The 21,757-nt window shown below is 37.5% G+C and overlaps 2 protein-coding genes across 4 annotated transcripts in view; both read right to left on the bottom strand.

The window, feature by feature from the left end:
* LOC111153981 (fatty acid binding protein 2) overlaps positions 1-7,596 on the bottom strand; it is a 42,756-nt gene extending 35,160 nt beyond the window's left edge. The window contains exon 1 of one of the 2 annotated variants that reach the window (XM_022513343.1): positions 7,517-7,596. The gene's annotated coding sequence lies outside the window, so the exon portion shown is untranslated. The remainder of the gene's footprint in view (positions 1-7,516) is intronic. The other variant, XM_022513337.1, reaches the window with a different exon arrangement.
* The window catches only part of LOC111153963 (phosphodiesterase 5A), a 156,097-nt gene continuing 141,285 nt past the window's right edge, over positions 6,946-21,757 (bottom strand). For both annotated transcript variants that reach the window (XM_022513324.1, XM_022513330.1), the window contains exons 17-21: positions 19,811-19,888; positions 17,510-17,573; positions 11,893-11,967; positions 10,428-10,511; positions 6,946-8,668 (exon numbers count right to left, since the gene is read on the bottom strand). In XM_022513324.1, the coding sequence (XP_022369032.1) occupies positions 8,531-8,668; positions 10,428-10,511; positions 11,893-11,967; positions 17,510-17,573; positions 19,811-19,888 (439 nt within the window). In that variant the 3' untranslated portion in view covers positions 6,946-8,530. The remainder of the gene's footprint in view (positions 8,669-10,427; positions 10,512-11,892; positions 11,968-17,509; positions 17,574-19,810; positions 19,889-21,757) is intronic.

Raw genomic sequence — 21,757 nt, 5'->3', positions numbered from 1 at the left:
CTTTTTTAAGAGTTCAAATATACATTTATTAAAACACATTTTAAAATTTTATACACTTATATTTATGTATTATGTTATAATATTTATATTTAAGTATTATATTAATACTTCATAAATAGTTTAAACCATCATTCATAATTATAAAACATAATTATTTAAATAAATAGTGGGAAGACCTTCAACTTCTCTAGTCTGCTACATTTAGATTTTCACACATACTCTTTCTTCTGCCTAGAATGTTCTTCTTCCTTTTCATGTGGCTAAACTAGATATCTCACCCTTAAAGAAGTCAATTGTGAAGCCTCAGGTTGGAATTAAGTACCCTCCACTCCCCACCCTCAGTGCACAGATGTAACTATCCATTGTATTTGGCCTCCACTGGGCTAGAAGCTCTGTGAGGCCATGCTTGCTTAGTTTACCCCAGCTGGATACAGAGTAGAGAATCAACTATTTGTGAATGAGTGAGCATCTTCTGCTTACTTTTGTATGCTTATTTTTTATTTTTATTTAAAAAATTACTTAAATTTAATTTAGTAAACATGTATTAGTTTTAGGAGTAGAGTTTAGTGACTCATCACTTGCTTACAACACCCAGAGCTCATTACATCCAGTGCCCTCCTTAATGCCCATCACCCAGTTACCTCATTTCCCCACCCAGTTCCCCTTCAGCAACCTTGTTGGTTCCCTATAGCTAAGCGTTTGTTATGGTTTGCTGTCTTCCCTGTTTTTATCTTACTGTATTTTTCCTTTCTTTCCTCTTTTGTTTTTTAAATTTCTTAAAATTTCTTAAATTTCACATGAGTGAAATCATCTGGTATTTGTCTTTCTCTATTTCATTTAGCATAATACACTCTAGCTCCATCCATGTCCTTGCAAATGGCAAGATTTCATTCTTTTTGAAGGCTGAATAATATTCCATTGTATTTATATACCACATCTTTATCCATTCATCTGTTGATGAACTTCTGGGCTCTTTCCATATTTTAGCTATTGTGGGCATTGCTACTATATACATTGGGTGTGTGTGCCCTTTCAAATCACTATTTTTGTGATTCTAGGTATTTATCCTTTGGATAAATAGTTTTATCAATAGATGCCAATAGAATCCTTTGGATAAATACCTAGAAGTGCAATTGCTAGACTGTAGGGTAGCTCTATTTTTAACTTTTTGAGGACCCTCCATACTGTTTTCTAGAGTGGCAGGGATAGAGAGAAAGGGGCACTTTCTTACACTGTTGGTGGGGAAGCAAACTGTTGCTTATTTATTTTTAAGTGTAAATCTTATCTTTTCTGTAAGATTACTGGCCTCTAGACTTTATGAATTTTCCTTGGTTTGTAGCAAAATGGTAAAACTGCCACTCAGAGTAATGACACTAATGGTTATCAATTTATTAATGAAAGTCTGATAGCTAACTTATTTTTCACAATAGAAAACATTTTTTTCCTAAAACTTGCTTTATTCAGCTTGTTTTTTCATCTTAAATTTCACTTTTTAAAAAAGATTTTATTTATTTTATTTGACAGACAGAGATCACAAGTAGGCAGAGGCAGGCAGAGAGAGAGGAAGGGAAGCAGGCTCCTCGCCGAGCAGAGAGCCTGATGTGGGGCTCGAGCCCAGGAACCTGGGATCACGACCTGAGTGGAAGGAGAGGCTTTAACCCACTGAGCCCCCCAGGGGCCCCAAATTTCACTTCTTGTCCAACTAAGAATTTCTAAAAACTCTGTATTGATTTTTGTTTCCCTTCACTGGAATTACTCCCCCCCCCCTTTTTTTTTCAAAGATTTTATTTAGTTATTAGACAGAGATCACAAGTAGGCAGAGAGGCAGGCAGAGAGAGAGAGGAAGGGAAGCAGGCTCTCCGCTGAGCAGAGAGCCTGATGCGGGGCTCGATCCCAGGACCCTAAGACCATGACCTGAGCCGAAGGCAGAGGCTCAAGCCACTGAGCCACCCAGGCGCCCCATTACTTTCCCCTTTCTTTATAAGAAAATTCAATTTTATATCAGGTGACAAAGTATGGAAATCCATTCTTTCGCTCAATATTTGTTGAGTACCTTTAAAGTACAAGAAAGATGCAGAGATGCTGGTAACTTAGGAGGGCTGTGTGATTATAGCAGGTTTTCTTAGGGCTACAGGAGAATCAAATATGTTTGAAGGCCTGGGGTATGGAGCTAGAATAGAAAAGAGAAGCACGGGTTTCAAGAAAAAGGGAATAGAGATAGGACACAGTCTCCCTTTCATCGCCCAGGAAAATTTATAACTTATTCTAACAACCGAGTAGAGCACCCTTAGAAACCACTCCTATTGGCTTGTGTGCACGCGCGACGGAGAGTATGAGTGAGAGAGCATTTGTAGCTGAGGCAGTCGCTGACCATGTTTTATGCCTTTCCTTCTTGGGCTAGGCAGATCAGCGAGACCAGGGAAGTTCTGAATTTCAGAGAGCTGGTTGGTAAAGTGTGAATATTGTTTCTTTACAGGCATATGTTAGATCGGTGTTATATAAAACCTAAAAACACTCCTGCTGGGTAAGGGGAAACAGTGATGAGAAGTAAAATATGTTTTAAAAGTAATTAATATTGGGGATATGAAGGTTGAAAGTTATTGTAACAGTCCTTGTTTATTGCTTCTCCCCTGCCATTGGCCATAGAAGCTTGTCCTTTACATGGCAATTTAGAAAGAGGAATCCTAAAAGGTGCCATTGGGATTGCTGTCAGATGATTGAGAATCAACTTAGTTCCTGTATATTTTGCGTGTGCACACACACACACACACACATGCACACAGTTAAAATGAGGCAAGTCAGAGAGAAAAAATCATGCATGCCATTTAATTAGTCAGATTTCTTTTAGTTTCAAATAATTATTTTGATTCCATGCATAACCTTTGTGAATGTTTATTTTGAAAATGTGGTTTGTGAACTGGAAAGATAGCTCTTGTTTGTTTGCCAAGGCTGAATGTAGCTTACAATCAGAGAATATTCTCTTTAAGTTCAAAGAGTTTCTGTTAATTTAATGTCATGTGCCTTAAGAATAGAAAATCATACCCTGACATTTGCATATATCAAACATAGCAATTCCTGTTTGCTGAGAAGGAAGCACAGCTAATAGCAAGAATGTGAATTCAAGAGAGTTGTCAAATACTTCCTTTTTCTACAGAAAGGGGTGATGTCTCCATGGTTGGAATATCGGAGACTTCAAGTGACCAGTTATTGTTTGGAGAACATCTTGATGAAATGATCACTGATCAAAGAGCAAGCAAGAATTAATTCTTTACTGATTATTCCCATTTTGCTTTTCTTTAGCTAGTAAAAATTTTTTAAAATGCAGTTTTATTCATTTTTCCCCCGGGAAGGGATTACTTCTTTAAATAATCAGGGACTCTGGCGCCCCCAAGTGGTCAGGAGATCTAAACTATTATTTTACATGAGCTTTCATTTCATTTTTGTCTTCGGTTTTGTGAATTAGGCATAGCCTAGATATTCTGTTCCACATGAAGAGGGCTTGTCTAGTGGCAAAACTGAATTATGAATCAAAAACTCGAAATTTAATTATACCTCCACATCTCTACATTAACAGCAGAAGCATGGTGGTATCTGGGGTTCTGTGAAGGCCTGTCATTTGCTATGATCAGATAAACTCCAGGAATGTTAACAGTAAAAACCCAAACAAAACCAAATCTGCTAGGTCAAGGAAATTTTACCTCTAATGCTTCTAGATAGTCCATTTGATCCACCAAGAATGGATCTGAGACCTTTTACAATTAAAATTCAAAAAGAGAACTAAATGGAATAAATACTTGCTTTGAAACTAGACGTGTCTGAACTCAAATCCAGCTCGTGCCCTTTGAAGTATGGAACTCCTCCACCTTAGCTCCTCCTGCAACAGGAGACTGGGAATAATCACTCTTCATGGAGCTGTTAGGAGCTTGATGTGAAGAAGGTATAGAAAATTTTGCCCTCAGATTGGTAGCAAAGGATGTTAATACAAAGAAGACTATTACTGAGAGGGGTCTTGGTTAAGGAAAGGATTTGACTAAATCACATTTTTTTCAGCTAATAGGACCACAGGTTAGCTTGACTGAAGTCTCTCAAACCATTCATTGGGTCCGTTCTCCCTGCCTAAAATTCCCCTAAAAATCACACAATACTCATACCTACTTGTTCATTCTTTTTATTTTTACAAAGCATAGCAAAATGAGTTAACAACCGACAGGTGAAGAGTTTGCACAACAGAAGACCACCCTGACCACTCTTGATTTTATGGGCATCAGAGGTGGGGAGGTGTTCCTTTAAAGTGATTTTGTCATAGAAGAGTCATTGGAAATGGTTCTTATGGTGGGGGAGAGGAAACACATGAAATCAACAGTCGCAGTTATTTAAAAGGACTTAAAAGCTAAACATAATATACATAATAACTCCTTTATCCTAGTACAAAAATAGTGCCAGAAACTATATATTTGTTCAAATATATTGAAAAAGGTATAAGAATACAAATAGATATTAACAGTGGCTAGTGATGATTCATAAGGTTTTCTTTTCTTAAACTGTAATAGAAATTTATATTTTCAACTATTTACACTGCTTTCAACGACATTTATTAAGACACGTTTACACAGGCTTTTGAGAAACATATGGAAAGGTGAAGTTAGCTTTAGTACTTTCTTCCTTCCTCCTGTAGGGGAGCAGAAGGGGTCCAAAACTGTGCACAATTTAACAATCTAAAAGAACTCTGAGTAATCTCTACCTGGCTAGCATATGGGAAAAAAAAACCAAAAACCAAACTCTATATAGTAGAATACATGACTCCTTACATAATGTGTTCTTTAAGCTACCAAGAGGGTAAATGATGCATATTTGTAAGAAGACAGGATATTCACTGATGGAGTCTTAGTAAGTTCCAGGTAAAGAAGGTCCTTGGAAAACTGTCTATAATACATATGTTATAGATGACAATGCAAGTGATATAATGTACCCTATATTTTCAGGTTCAGTTGGCAGGATCAGAAGCTGGTAAGTCTCTCATCTAGCCCTTTTTGCAGACTGTGGGCAACTTGAGGTCACTGCTCTATTTCCACGGCGGAGCACAGTGTCTGTTGTGTCACAGGGACTCAATAAAGGGTGGATCGTTCCATGTCTGATACTGAGCAATTCAGTTATACCACCTGATTTCAACTACACTCATTCACAGGAGACGACGGCAATTTCACCTTTTCCTCTTCTCATCTTAAAATCACTCTTGTAATCAAATCAAAATAAAAACCAAAACAACAGCACTGCTTGTGATGACCTATCAAGCATTAGGAGTAAAATCTGGTGAAAAATACAGAAAACTTGAAAATCAAATCGGAGTATGTCTAACATTTGTGCTCTGTGCTGAAAATAAAGGCACTTTACCACTAGGCAAGAACAGATCTGTGACCAGTTTCCTCCCAGATCCCAAGATTTCCAGTGTATTTTCATACACTTTCTAATCTCAGTACTCTTATCTAATAGAAACTATTCTTCACGATTAACAAATAAGTGGTGACAACATGACTCCCCAGAGTTTGTACCTTGAAGCAAGGTACTCAAAATCTCACATTCGCTTGTGATCTGCATGAGAAACCAAATAAATGTATTATCTTTTTTTCAGTCTTTGAAACAGAGGAAGTGACATGTGGGATTAGATACCGTGCCCTGCAGCCCAATATCCCACTTCTGACAGTGGTCTCCAGGGCCCATTAGGGCTGCCGTGGTGGCTGCCTTCTGTGACATCCTCCATGAAGACAGAGGCTTTGCCCAAACATAACTCCTCTAATAACACTTGTTCAGGCACACAGAGGTTAAGTGACTCACACAGGTTCACAAAGGACTGTGACTGGCAAGGGCCAATACTGCGAAAAATATAAGGCCTGGCAATTTTATAGACATCTTTTAACGACTTAGTAAAATAGTGGGCACTTTGGGGGCTGAAAATTGAAATGATATGTCATCATTCAGCTATAACTATAACAACTTTAGGAAAAAAACAGCTTCTTACTAGTAATACAGATACATTGCAGGGGAGGAAGGACTATAAATATATTTTTTCCAACTTGGGAAGATACTGGAAAAAAAAATTCACATAAGAACAAAAGCTTCGATTTGTGCCCATGTACCAGATAACCTACGTATGGAATGATTTTCCTAAAAAGTAAAAATTATTTGAACCATCTAACTGGTCCTAAAGAAGTACTCTTCTTGTAAGAACTAAAACTTCCTACAATAGAACAGGCATGGCGCTAACCAACTTCTTTCAATTGCTAAACTAGTAAAGTAAAATAAACCATTATCTAAAGGAAACCAAACAATTTCTAATCTACATAGAACTTCTTGTTTGTTAAAATGGCACACATACAAAACCTCCATACATACATCTCAGTGACATATTAGATGGGTCTAAAAAACTACTAAAGTACATGATTACAGATTTTAGCATAACTGCTAAATCACAAGGTGTATGATAAAAACGTTACTAAAGACTGCTCTTCTTTAAACGATTTTTCTATACTAAAAAATTATGTCTGCATGCATGGGTGTATACCAGTATATAGATACATTATTTTAGTGACAGCCTGTGTAACTTACACACCAGCGCCACCAAGAGGCAACTTTACAGATCTCACCTATATGACGTCAAATAAAAACTGAATAGCATCCTCAAAATACAAGTTTTACAACAATTACACATATAGCAATAAACAGTTGGTAACTTCCTAGACCAGCATTTACCACTCTAAAGTAATGGCAAGACAATTTTTTTTTACATGAATGTTAAGAATAAAATCACATTATGTAAGATTCACACTCAGAATTTTAAAAACACAATGAGGATATTGAGTTTTAGGCAGTTGAGAGAAAAAAACAATATGAATAGGAAACAATGTTTAGTGAAAGTCCTTTGAGGATGCTGCACCATGTCCCCAAGAGATTTTCTACCCAATTAGTGACTGAAACTCAGAAACTTTTTTTGGTGGTTAACAAATCAGACAAATACTTCTCTTCCTACTTTCCTTGAGTCCAAACATTTCCGCATGCTTGGAACAGATTTTCCTTTCCCGAACCAGTTGCTCGATTCAGTATCTGCTTCTCTAATGATGAATAAATGTGTATTTAGGGTACACATGATCAATGGGAATCCACTCAAATGGGCTCAAATCTAAGACAATATTAACGTTTTCTAAATGTGCTAAAAAGCTATGAAAAGTATCAACAACCTTAAGCTCAGGGTCAGCATTTAGTGCACACACCCAAACTTCTGTGATTCTGAGTTGACTAGTCCTATAAACTGAAATATGGCAGTTTCTCAGCTGCAGACTCAATACGCTTAAGTTTTATTCAGGCCTAAGCTTTCCTCCTCTCCCGCTTCTTCAATTTAATTTTTGACCCGAACATCAAGGATAGCCCCTTTCTGTTTATACAATTAAAACTATTCTCTATGCTTCCTTTGACAAAGAAAAATAATGATTCATTTTACCTTTTATCTGCAGTCGTATCTTACCTCAGGTCAGTGCTCCCATGATCACTTCTATTCTCAGTTTTCTGTCGAGACTTAAACTGTTCACTTATAAACTACGGTTTGTAAGAGAAACGATAAGGAAGTTATTTAAAAGAGGAAGTTCAATATTCAAAACACTGACTCTCAGAGGACTCTTCCAACAGAATGTTTCTCTTCACTGACCGATAGATATGGCCATTCCATTTCTGGATCATGCCTATCCCTCAGTAAAGTCAAGGACCATGAAGTCCATTAAAGCAGTGTCTCCTCCGAAGGTTTTCCCTGCTTTCCATCAGAGAGGGTAGACTGCAGTGATTTTATGGGTAGTGTTTGGATAGAGATATGTACTAAAATGAAAGAGTTCTCCCCTTCCTGCTCACTAACAAAAACAGCAAATCAATTAACAATACCTTTTCTTTACCATACTGCCTTCTAGTACTTGCCATTTGTTTCAGTTTTACTTTTTTGTTGACAAATACTATCCTTTCCCCTTAAATCCACTAGGCCAGCACTTTTCTCTATCCTATGATAGAGAAAAAAAAAAAGATAGGTTTTAAATGTCACATAATACATTCAACTTGCTCCTAGGCTATTTTTGAGAATGAAAAGATTCCAAACATTCTTTAATAGATTGGTAATTCAGAAAACACAAAAACAATGATCTAAAACCCCCAAGCAAAAAACAAAACCCCTAAAATTCCCCCAAAACAAACAAAAAAATCTCAGCACAAGAATTTAACTTGCACTTTGTAGTACACAAAATATCACAAACAGAGCTCTTATCCATGTGCTAAGAGTGGGTGTCGTTGATAACCTCAGATCAGTGGCATAAAACAAATATACAGAAAATATGTAATAGTCCCCTAAAAACATTTCATGCTGTGCCCTTAACAGTTGTGCAAAAAATAAAAATACAGCAGTGGCAAAGTATACACTAAACTCGTAGAGTGTATAGCAAAACTAGACATACTGCAGAATACACGGTCTGTAAACTTGAACTCGGCGTGAACAGACTGCTCAGTTCCGCTTGGCCTGGCTGCTCTCCCCATTAATCAGCATTTTCTCCTGCTGTTCTGCGAGAGCCTGCCATTTTTGCCTGTTTTTTCTGCAGCCATCCAGCAAAGGGAAACAGTCCTCTGATACATGGGTCAGGGCCTAAAGAAAGAAAAAGAAAGCAAACAACTAGAAGGCATCCAGGAAATAAGCCCCCTCCTCGGGCCTATTCCCAAGAGCCACAATCTCACACTCATTTCACCAGCGGGCTCACCACACGGGTTTTCACAAGCTGTGTGAACAAATATGCAGGTCATTTATGACTGAGTTCTCTTAATCTGTGCAGACAAGGAGTATGTGATGAGAGAGAGAGCAGACACATACATTCCAAAGTAACTGTATTGAGTTACAATAGAGACAGATCTGTAGGGAATCCATTTCTCAGGGAAACAATACATTTTGCTTTTTGGTAGTACAGATGGCTCTCCTGAAGTGTGATCCTATCAGGAACTGCTTATTTGTGTTCTCCTATAAAACAGTTTTTTTTTTTTTTAAAGATTTTATTTATTTATTTGACAGAGAGAGAGATCACAAGTAGACAGAGAGGCAGACAGAGAGAAAGAGAGAGAGAGGGAAGCAGGCTCCCTGCTGAGCAGAGAGCCCGATGCGGGACTCGATCCCAGGACCCTGAGATCATGACCTGAGCCGAAGGCAGCGGCTTAACCCACTGAGCCACCCAGGCGCCCTATAAAACAGTTTTATACAATGTACTTAAATAGACCTGTGTCAAAGATCATAATAAAGATTAACTTATTAATGGTATTATTTACCAATTATTAATGGCACACATATTTAGATACAAAATGTTCACTGCAGGTTTCTTTGTAATACAGAAACTCTGAAAATAACTTTAAATACCCAACAACAGGGTTAGGTATACTATGTTACTATTTTGCAGCCTTTAAAAATATCACAGAAACACACGACATGAAAAAATATACATTATGATGTATTATGAATTACAAAAACCAAATTTGCTAAGTGAAAAAAAATTCATAAAGTATATATACTAATGTATTAACAGTAGTTGTCTGAGTAGTGGAATTCTCTTAGTTTTCTATAATGACTCTAATAAATAATAGTAAAAATACATATCAATATTACATAGAATTTAACAACAGATTCAAATGAAGTAAATCCATGTACATATATGAAATGTAGGGGAAAAAAGTTACTGAATTGTGGAATGTCTGGATTAGAAGATTCTAGGGTTTCTTTGGGTCTTGACATTCTATGATAACTCTATGATAAATGTGCTTTTCCCAAATAATTAAAACTTAAGATGGTTTCCTATATAAACTTTAAAAACAAGGATAGTGTCTACTTTCTGTACTTTGGGAATAAGCATCTAAACTAGCAAACCGGGATGTTTTAGGGAGAATATCTTTACCTAAAAAAATAAAAATCCCAAGCCAGAAGGTGTAAGGAAATGGGAACTTATAATATTTGTCCAGTTATCTCCTTTACATCCTCATAGAAATTTTAATAATATTAAAGCTACACTATACAATGAGAAAAAGCTGGATAATTTTTTTCTTTATTTAGGCCTAAACTTAAAAAAGAATATGCTGACATAGAGTATGCACAGTATCCCTCCTAAAGGTAACACTGACATATAATTCTTTTTAGTATTCTCACATCAGTTTGCTAGTCTAGCACAGAGTAGGCACTCAGCAGATAGTCATACACTGATGAATTAAAGTTTTTGAGAAAAATCAAATGTAAAATGTGTTCTTTCTTCAATGCAAACAGCATGTTCATCAGGGGGGAAAAAACAGCCTAGTGTTAATCGCTTCAATTTACTTGAGGTTTTAATTCATAACACAGTCTAAATTTAGCAAGTCTGTTTTCATATACATACCTCATAGAGTTGCAAGCAGATGGCATCTATGAACCCAACTTGCATACTTGGAATTTTGTTTTTCTTCTCCCTGTTCATTAGATCCTGAAAATACAAACACAGAAACAGACACACACACACACACACACACACATCTAGTTACTTAAAGAACACAATGCAAGTTGGCCCCCAAAACATCAATCGCTTTGTTAGCTGAGAAAGGCCAGACACAAGCCTATCTGTCTCTTTCCCCCTCGGTCTCCTGCACTCTGCTGGTACTGGGCTTAGGAAGACCCTGATCCTCTCTGGCTTGTTCATCCTGGTTGGCTTTTCCCACCCTACCCATGGCATTGATCACTCGTCTAGAGTCAACCATTGACCCAGAGTCGACCACTGCCGTGTATTTGGAGAACACACAGCTTTGAATCATCTACTGATACGGAGTGGAACACCCTCAGCTTTGTGGCAGAAGCTACTGAGGCTACAGCTGATTACGATTCAATTCATGCAGAGAGCTTTCTGAAGGATAATTATGCAGATGTCATCCTGCTTATTCCCAGGAGGTCATGACTGGAGCAGCAGACGAGCCCAGCACCGGCCATGGGAAGCAACGAGTCTGTACCGAGTGCTTTTAAAATGAAGCAAATTCCCCATTAGCTGTGATCATCACTCTGCTACCCACCACTTTCTAAGAAGGTTCTGAGCCTTGGAATGAGCCCACCATTACATCAGAAGACCGGGAGTAGCTGTGAAAGACTATGAGACACAGGATATGCCCAGCTGAGGAAGAGTGAGCAGAGTGGATGGAACTGTACACGGGGAGGGGGTGAGGACCATGTCCCATTTAATATGGACTCAATAAATGTCCATTTGAATTGAAAAAAAAAAAAAAAAAGACTCTATGCTTCATTTTCAGGGAAAATGTACTCTAAAAGCCAGAAATGGTTTGTGAAGACTCTTACTCTTGTCTGTGAGAGCCACACTCTATGTAAAAAAAGGCAGTATGTATGAAAAACCTTTAAAAATCTGTGCCCTTCAACACAGCAATTCTGGGAATTTGTCCTAACAAGAGAATGAAAACTGGCATTAGCAACAAAGACGTTTATCAAAGTGCTGCTGGTCCTAGTGAACGTTGCAGACATGACACCAAGGAAGTAGGTAAACTGTGGCTCTGTCTGTTTCATGTGATCATCATAAATAATACGCATAAGAGTATCCATTAGAATGAAAATAGCTTACGATATTGAAATAGAAAAAACAAATTACAAAAAAGTAAGTACAATATGATGGCCCCAAGAGTCTTTTTTGTCTTCTTTTATTTGCTTATGTTTTTTGTAACAAACATATGTAATTCTTTTAATAAGAAAGATGTTTTAAAAACTAAAATGAAAAGAAACTGTGTTCCTAATATCCCACAGAAAGTGTAAGAAGTCTATACTAAACGAGTGTATTTGAATAATTCCTACCAACAAGGTCTCATACTTACAGCAGGCTCTATGTTGAGTTCTTTTCTCTCTCTGTCTCCTTGGTCAAAAAATTCAGTCGCTACAAGTTCTGCTATCTGAAATAAATAACCGATTAAGTTTTGGCAATTAAAAGCATACAACTCTATAAAATAGAGACTTTGAATAAAGATAATGAAATCTATCAAAGCTAGCTTTCAACCACTTCAGTAAAAAGATAATAATAACGAGTAATAGAAATTATATTTTATTTGCTTTTAAATATGTGCCTAATCACCAAGGCTAGAGTTTATAACCTGTAATTAGGCAGAGAAAAGTAACATGTTATTTCAACTTTAGCAATCAGTGGGGGAAAGGTAGAATGTGCCTATCTGTGTATATAATCAATGAGCTATTTGTTAAGTACCTGTTATGCCAGGTGCTGTGAAAAACACGGTATCAGTATAGGGGCGTACATGGTGATTGATAGATATGCCTTTTAAGTTCATTTATTTACTTTTTAAAGATTTTATTTATTTGAGAGTCAAAGAGAGAAAGAGAGAGAGTGAGAGAGAATATGAGAGGGGGGAGGGTCAAAGGGAGAAGCAGTGATGCGGGACTCCATCCTGGGACCCCAGGATCACGACCTGAGATGAAGGCAGTCACTTAACCAACTGAGCCACCCAGGCGCCCTAAATTTATCTTAATCTACATGTTCCTCCTCTTTTCAAAAATTGTCCTTATCATTTTTGTTGTTGTCGTTAGGTAAACTGGGTTGTTTATCCTGCAGTTCTCCTCTATGTGGATTTTGCTGATTGCATTCCCATTATGTCATTTCATGTTCCTCTGTGCCCTGTATTTCCACACACTGCTAATAAGATCTAGACGCTTGATTAGATTTTTTTTTTTTTTTGACTGCTTCATAGGCATTGCTGTGTACCTCCATCAGGGGCCATATAAAGCCTGGCTGCCTCTCTTTTTGTAATATTAGACACCAGGAATGATCTTTGTCTAGATCCACTACTTTAGGGGCTAAAAAAGGTGATATTCAAAGCGATCATTTCTTTTTCTTTTATTAGTTGAAGTACAATAAAAAGAAAGTTCCCCATATCAATTATTTAGTTACTCTAAAGCACGATTCATATAAGAAAAGCAGGAGAAATGCTTTTTTCCACTTTAATTGCCATTTGAAAAAAAGCAACTTGGTTTCCAAGCAACTATCAAGGATGACCAGGGAAGGTTTCATTTTATTATTTTTATTACTAATTCGAACTTTTAGATTGAAACATATTTAATGGATTTCAATCCTTATTGATACTCAGATTGTCCCATCTCAGCCAGTGGGAGCTTATTAAGTTGGCTTCTCTGTTCTTTTGAAAAACCCTACCAGTCTTTTTTTTTTTTTTTTAAAGATTTTATTTATTTATTTGACAGAGAGAGATCACAAGTAGGCAGAGAGGCAGGAAGAGAGAGAGGAGGAAGCAGGCTCCCCGCTGAGCAGAGAGCCCGATGCGGGGCTCGATCCCAGGACCCTGAGATCATGACCTGAGCCAAAGGCAGAGGCTCAACCCACCGAGCCACCCAGGTGCCCCCCTACCAGTCTTTAATAGCTTCCCTGCTTTCTGATACAATAAGATGTTCTAGGCTCATTCTGTTCATGTCCTGCTTTAGAACTGCTATCAGCTGTTTCTTTTCAGAGCAGTTGTTCCTTTAAATTGAAGTACTTAGAAACCTCAATATGGGCACAAGGTTGGTCATTATTTTTAAGCCCTTTTAGAGGATGGAGCTAGGACACAACAGAAGTCCATACAACATTTCAATTCAAATTCAGGACTACACCATTTCTGCCCAACCTTAACCACATTTATCTTTCTACTTACACTGATGATCCTAGCTCTCAACAACACGAACACAGTATTTTTTATTTGCTTTTATCCCGCATCATCTAAAGCAGTGATTGAGTATCTATGCAAAATCACCACTAATAATAAGATTACTAAAAACAGTTTAAAGCTTTTTTTTGGTAATTCCTTTTTGTTTTTAGGGTACACCCCACTAGAGATACATTGTCAAAGTATTGTTTTAATATCACTTGGAATGAAATAGTTCCCTTCATGTATGGTTTTGCAACCAAAATCAGGCTTGTTTCACTTACTTTCAAGGCTTATGGATACTTAAAATTCAATTTTATAATTTTAGAAATGATTTAAACCGTTCCAAAGTTAAATCTACAAAACTAGTACACTCAGCAACTCTAGCTTCCATTTCTGTTCCCTAAGTGCTATTTCCTCCTTCCCTTATAGGGAATCATTAACTTTTTTGTAGTTAATCCTGGGTTTTTAAAATATGAAGCAAATATGTACATATATTCATATTTTACCCTCTTCTTAGATAAATGGTAGAGTACAATATACTTTTTTCTATACCTTGCTTTTTTCACTTAAAAATACATTCTTGTAATCGCTCCGTAGTAGTATACAGATACTCCCCCATTTCTTTTTACAGTTGCACAGAACTCATCGTGTAAATGTGCTATAAATTATTCAGTCAGTACCCTACTGATGAATATTTGGGTTACTTCCGGTCTTTGCCATTACAAATAGTACTAAAGTGTGTAGCCTTGTATAAATATCTTTTTATATTCTTTCCAGTATATCTTTGGGATAAGATGCCTAGAAGTAATGGTAAATGAATATATTTATAAACTTCCAAAGAGCTACAGTATTTTGCATTCCTTTTTTCCCTCAACTTCCCCAACAGAATATCTCGTGAAGTCTTTGGATTTTGCCAACTGGATAAGTAAGAAATAGTATCTCAGTGTTTGTTTGTTTTTAAATGAAGTAGAATTTACATACTTTGAATCGCACAGTTCATGAGTTCACTGTATTGACCAATGCATATAACCATGTAATAAATACCCCATCCAAGATACAGAATACTTCTATCACTTCTATGACCCTTCTCAGTGATTTCCTGCCCCTTCTTTCCTCTCTCTCGTCACAATCACTATTTTATTTCTTTCCCCAGAGATTAGTTTGCCTCATCTAGAACTTCATAGAAATGGAGTCACAGAACAGATTCTTTTGCGTCTGGCTTCTTTTGCTCTGTATGGTGTTCATGAGACTCATCGTGTTGTCACATGTATCAATGGTGAGTTTCTTTTTACTGCTGAGCAGTACTCCACTGTATCAGTGGATACACTACAGGAATAAATATTACACTACATAAGAAATATGTAAGGAATAAGGAATACGCTACAATATTAAGTAGTTCATACAACAACTTGTATGAGTTATATGGAATACACTACAGTATGTTTAGCTATCTTCCTGCTGATCGACCACAGTAATCTCCCTTATCCACAGTTTTGCTTTCCATGGTTTCAAACTGCGGTCCAGAAGCAGATGATCCTCCCACTGATATATGGTCAGAAGCCAACAGAAGCCTAACGCTCCATCCCAATGCCTGTATCATCCAGCCCACTACCTCTCCACTTTATCATCTCCCATCATCACGAAGAGGAGGAGGGAGAGTGCAATATAATAAGAGAGAGAGACCCCACATTCACATAACTTCTATTATAGTCTACTGTTAGAATTGTTCTATTTTATTATTATTGTTGTTAATCTCTTACTGTCCTTAATTTATAAATTAAACTTTACCATAGTGATTGTATACATAGGAAAAAACATAGTATATAGAAGGGTTCAGTCCTATCTGTGGTTTCAGGCATCCACTGGGGGTCTTGGAACGTATCTGCCATATATAATACTACCATATTAGGAATGGAGCTGTTATGAGATTCTTTTTTTTTTTTTTAAGATTTTATTTATTTCTTTGACAGAGAGAGACAGCAAGAGAGGGAACACAAGCACAGGAGAGTGAGAGAGAGAGAGAAGCAGGCTTCCTGTTGAACAGGGAGCTCGACACCAGGCTTGATCCCAGGACTCTGCGATCAGGACCTGAGCTGAAGGCAGACACTTAAGGACTGAGCCACCCAGGTGCCCCCTGTTATGAGATTCTATACAAGCTTTTCTGTGTCAAGTTTATTTGTAGTTCTTATGAATGAAGTTCTGAGGACCTCTGCAAATGAGTAAGAGCCATTCACATTCCATCAACTTTTTGTTCAAAATTTTGGCCCATTTTTCTGAAGGATTGTTGTCATTTTTCTTCTCTATTTTTATGAGTTCTTTAATATTGGGGTATTAAATATAAAACGTAAGTTGTAAATATTTTTATCAGTTTCTCATTTACTTTTACGTTGCTTACAGTGTCTTTTGCCATGCAAAAGTTTGCTTTTTAAAAAATTTTTATGTAATCAAGTTTATCAATCTTTTCCATTGTTTCTACATGTTGAGCCATAGTTAGGTAAGTTTTCTTACTCCTAAGTTATGCAAGAATCCACAGATGTTTTTATTTAGTACTTCTATGGTTTAATTCTCTACATTGAACTCTATGCTCCATTTGGAATGTAAGTATGCAAAGTACATCCAATTTTGTCTTTTGGCATCTGGTTATGGAAGATGGGAAAGTCACCCTAAGATTATTTCATAAAAAGTCTCTCTCTTCCCCCAGTTATTTGAAATGCTATCTTTATTATACACTAAATGTTCTATGCAATTCTCAATGCTCTATTGTGTTCCACTGGTCTATCACCAATACCAAACTATTTTAATTAGAGGCTTTAAGTATTTGTTTTTATGTCTGGACCCCCAACCTCATGGCTCTACCTTTCTGGGATCTGATTAAGCTGAAAGGATAAATGAAAAGACAAATTCTTCCCTCTTCCACCCTCTTCCCTATTTGGAAATGGGCAGATAGTCCCATTTATTACGGAGCAGGACAGTCCATGAAGACCATCTTTCTTGAGTGCTTACAGCATGTCGGCAGCTATGGTGCCTGCAGAGTCCATTTCTAATCTTGTTTTCTCAGCATTTGTGTTTTATGAGATGAACCTGTCACTGGCCTCCATGACTGTGCAGCTCAGAGCCCAGCCCTGACCAGCAGCAGACTGTCAACAGTTTCGAGTAGTGCACTTAGGATTAAAAACCAAAAGCACGATATCTGCAGCACTGTATGTACAGCCGTCCCTGTCTGAGCCCAGGGCCTTTACTGCCTCTAAGAAATGTTATGGCAGTTACTTATTTAGAGAGAAGGATATATTTCTAGCCTCCCAGCCACAGGCCCTGATCACATCCTTCCTGACACCTTCTATCAACATTTCCTATATTTATAAGCCCCAGGACATGTTTAAGTTCTACTCATTAATGCCTACTTGGAGCAGAGGTATAGCCTGGAAGGCTAACCATAAAGAAAAATCATAAAAAGAAAATAATTTGCTGCTTGTTTTTCAAGGTTATTAAAAAAAATGTGCTAAAAACATTCCCAAGGGAGCCAGAAGTACTGGAATTGAAGATTATCAACAGCTGGATTTTTGCTGTGTTAATACAGGTGCTCTCTCTCTTACTGTATCTTATAAATATTAGTACATGCTAAGGAAACTTCTAAAAAAGAAAACCTGGTTATGTCCAATTATCTGCTTTTAATACCATTTAAAAATTAGATAAAATACCACAAATACTCCCGAAGCTACTTTTAGAATACAGACTTTTCTTCCTTTGACTTTTTAATCCCTGCGTTTACTATCAGCAAGCAACATACCCGTTGTTGAATAGGCCAGGGTTTGGTAATGGCAGAGAGATCGCAAGCTGTCATCAGCATCGCTCTGTTAAGGGAAAAAAGAAGCCCAAGGCTACGATTTACTTTTTTTTTTTTTAATTAAATTTAATTTTTTTCAGTGTTCCAGGATTCATTGTTTATGTACCACACCCAATGCTCCATGCAATACATGCCCTCCATAATACCCACAACCAGGCTCACCCAACCCCCCCTCTAAAACCCTCAGTTTGTTTCTCAGAGTCCACAGTCTCTCATGGTTTTCCTCCCCCTCCTTTTTATGCAAATATATATGCTTGGTAAATAGTTACTGGTAAAAAGTTTAAATTTAAAGCCCCCTAACCTATGTAGGATGGCTGCTTATAAAGACTAAAGAAACAGAAAAAATTTTTCTAAAGTTTGATTGATTCAGCAACAGCATTGTGTCACGGTTTTGGCTGTCCACTGAACTATTGGGATTTGCCCTGAAACTGCCTCCTTTTGCTCCAGATTGGCACAGGGAGAGAAATTACTAACCTTGGGCAAAAGCTTGCCTGCTGTTACTATTTTTTTTCACCTTGGTATCCCATTCTCAGTGACACTAAGATGAAAACACATTGTCCACTAGTAAGTAATTTGCCATTAAAGGGTAACATCAGATATTCTATTGATAGAAGTTCTAGGAGAGCAAGAATGATGGTGGGTCATCCCAATGCTGACCTCAGCATATGAAGTGACTTCTTTCTGTGTGAAAAGCTCTGACTTAAACAGTATCTGCCAGAGAAAGGGGGAAATGAGAGGACAGTGCTCTTTTGTCTTTCTGTGGTTGAGAGAAGCAAAAGTCATGCTGGGCTCTGGTGTCGATACAAGGTGCTCTAGAAACCCAGTAGCATAACTGTCATATGACAATGGCTCTGTACTTAGTGCAATGTTTCCCATCTTGGAGCCAGAGGCATGTCTGTAATAATTTCGTTTGAATGAAGAGGCAGAAAGGCCATCACTGTAATACAGAAACACTTGCGGTAAAGGGCTGTATCCCTCGTCCCTGCAGGGAAACCCAACCTAAAAGCACGTTCTCCCTTACATTTGTGAGGCAAAAAGGAAGTGGTTTGCTGCAGCTACTCGACCTCTTCCACCAACTCTCTTGGAGAAGTGGGTGCAGGAGAGATATCTGCAATCACTATAAACCCGCTGTCATGCAGGATTTCGGTGCTCATCAGTATAAACTGTCTGCCCCAGAGAAGACTATACCCCTCAGTGAGCTTCACTAAAATCTGAAAAATGGGTGCTCATGGGACATTGTGTTCTAGAACTGGGAGCTCTTCTCTGCAAGCGCGTAGGACCTGGCAGTGGGAACAGCTGTAGACTTGGAACTGCCTTTGGATTTCTTTTTTGTTATTGGGACAAACTGTTCACTAACTACAGTAGCATGTCTATACTTTTTTTTTTAATTTTTTTAATTTTTTTTATTTTTAAGTAATCTCCACACTCAGTGTGGGGCTTGAACTTATAACCCCAAGATCAAGAGGCATGCTCTACCGACTGAGCCAGCCAGGCGCCTCTACAGGTCTCTACTTTTCTAAGGAACTGTTATGAAAAGCATTTTGAGACTAAGAAGTCAAGCATGATTGCGCAGAACAGAACAGACAGGCTGGGCATTTGTGTGTTGTTTCCTTAGAATTTGCATCTTCTTTTGCATGCTAAGTAGTATCAATCCATTTAAAGAAATGTTTATTTCAAAATTATGGTAGAACTCTCCTTGGTGTTCTGAGTCATTCTTTTCTCTATGATTGACCGCCTGTTCTTTGTGGTGGACCCGGTTCTTGCCGTGGCAAAGGTAGGAATGCTAACACCGAAGGGATGGTCTCTGCAGCTAGAAGGGAAGGACAGGTGTACAGGGGAGGGAAATGGAAATCTTGACGTTCTGACTGTGCTACTCTGCCATCACTCAAGAGAAGTGAACGCTTCTCAGCGACCTTCTTGCTTCCACAGTCTTTGAGATGCTATTTTCAGCTATTCCATTCCAAACAATTGGGAATATGAGCAAGGGAACCTTACAGCTTTGTATTGATATTCTACCACATTTTAAAGGTCCTTCTAGGACAAAGGAGTGATTTATTCACTTGTATTGGCAAATGCATTTCTTTTCAAACAAATATTCATATTCAGCCCTTTATATAACACTCTAGAGAATTCTAACAACCTCTAAGATCATCACATTGTAACAAATAATTGCAATAAAATCTGATAGTGATAAAATTAGTTGGGTAACAGGACTTCAGCTTTAAGGACAGGAAACCTACTTACAAAAACAATTCTTTTTGATGAGGATCTTCTAAGTTGAATTGATTTTTTCTTATAAGTTCAAAAAATTCTCCTCGTCTCCTTGAAAATAAAGAAAAACATTGGGTAGTTATGATGAGTCCTCAGGCTCTTATTTCTTTGGTTGACAAAGACCCATAGAGTAAATTTTTTTGGAAAAAAAAATCTCTAAATTTTTTCCCCCACCTTAGTATCCAATATAGAAGTCATCATTTAAGAAACTAAAAATATCGGGGTGCCTGGGTGGCTCACTGGGTTAAAACCTCTGCCTTTGGCTCAGGTCATGATCCCAGGGTCCTAGGATTGAGCCCAGCATTGGGCTCTCTGCTCAGCAGGGGAGCCTGCTTCCTCCTCTCTCTCTGCCTGCCTCTCTGCCTACTTATGATCTCTGTCTGTTAAATAAATAAATAAAATCTTTTAAAATAAATAAATAAGAATTAAAATTAAAAAAAAAACTAAAAATATCTCACTCTCCTCCCTTCTACCATTTTCTTTGGGTAAAACAGATTATTTTAAAATTGAAATTATTTTCAAATTATTATTTCACTATGGCTCACAAATAATGGTCATTTCAATTCTTAAATATGATCTTTAGAAAATGAAACAAATATGAGTTAAAAATTTGATGCCAAGAATGACTTAAGAAATTTTAAGGGTATGGCATAATCAGATCTATATGGCTTCGGTTTAATTTCATTTATCTTACACATTATGGTATAGAGTAGAAAAATGTTCATAATTACTCTATATCCTATACTCAGTATAAAGTAGCAAAGGTCTTCTGAAGCAAAGACCAAATAAAGTGTACACTGATATTCACTCAGTGTCGAGTGATACCTCCTCTGTGCCCAGCACTTGTTAAGCATGTTGGGAAGTTATAAGGCATGAGCCCTTCTGATCGTGTTTAAAATCTAGTCAGAGACACAAAACAAATGTAAGAAACACTTATATAACAAAACGGACTGTATGTGACTAGAGTATCAAAAATGGAAAATAGGTTTCATACAGGTTCAGAGGCAAGACCCACGTGGCCTGGAAAGGCTGGGAAGTCTTTGTGGTTACAGAAATTTTTAAATTCTTCATAATCTGATAATCTTTGTTCTGCAGTCATTTTAAATAAACTGAAGTTTGCTGTCTTTTCTTTCATCCTAATTAACTTTCAAGTGCTCCAAAATCCAATGACCCAGACCCTTTTAGATGCTGTTACTTTTAAATGTACAAGAGTGGGTATCTGGTATGTGATTTTGTGTGTCTGTTCTGTTTTTACTTCTCATCAGAGTGGTTAAAGCCATGGGTGTGAATCTTTGTGTAGAGGGAGAGAGCACTGTGCTTCAAGGAAATCCCCCGGGTGTGACCTCCAGACTCCTCTCCCTTCACTCCTACACGTGCAGCAAAGATCTCAGTCTGCATGTGGGAAACTGGCCTGCCCGAAGGCAGCAAAGGCTTTTCTCGCTTTTAGAAAGGCAGTTTAATTATAGGTAAATGCATACATGCATGACAAATATTACTCTAATGCCCACTTTAATTTTTGAGTCTGTAACTTCACTAACTAAAGTTCTATATTAATACTCTTCTGCCAGGATCAAATAAAAAGAAACAAGATTTATTCGTCTGGCACTTAGCTCCTTTTCTGCCCACCTAGGCTTAGATGACAGTGTAAAGGAGCTGTAACACGGTCAGAAGCTGCAGGGGGGCAGTGAAGAAATGAGGAAAAGCAAACAGTCTATATCATCTTTAGGTTGCACAACCTAGCTTGGTATGACCTGGGTATGATAATTTACTTTGTACATCACTTCAGAGACATAGCAGTAGATCAACAGCACAAATAACTCTGTATTCTGGAACTTGTAGCATTAAGTGATAAGTCAAAGAAATAGCCTTTTCTGGCTTCCTTTAGGAAACTGCTTCATAGTTTGAAAAACAAGACATTTG

This window comes from Enhydra lutris, unplaced genomic scaffold, assembly GCF_002288905.1.
Source record: "Enhydra lutris kenyoni isolate GAN:26980312 unplaced genomic scaffold, ASM228890v2 scaffoldscaffold3, whole genome shotgun sequence".
Lineage (NCBI taxonomy): Eukaryota > Metazoa > Chordata > Mammalia > Carnivora > Mustelidae > Enhydra > Enhydra lutris.
This window is presented reverse-complemented; position numbering and strand designations above follow the sequence as displayed.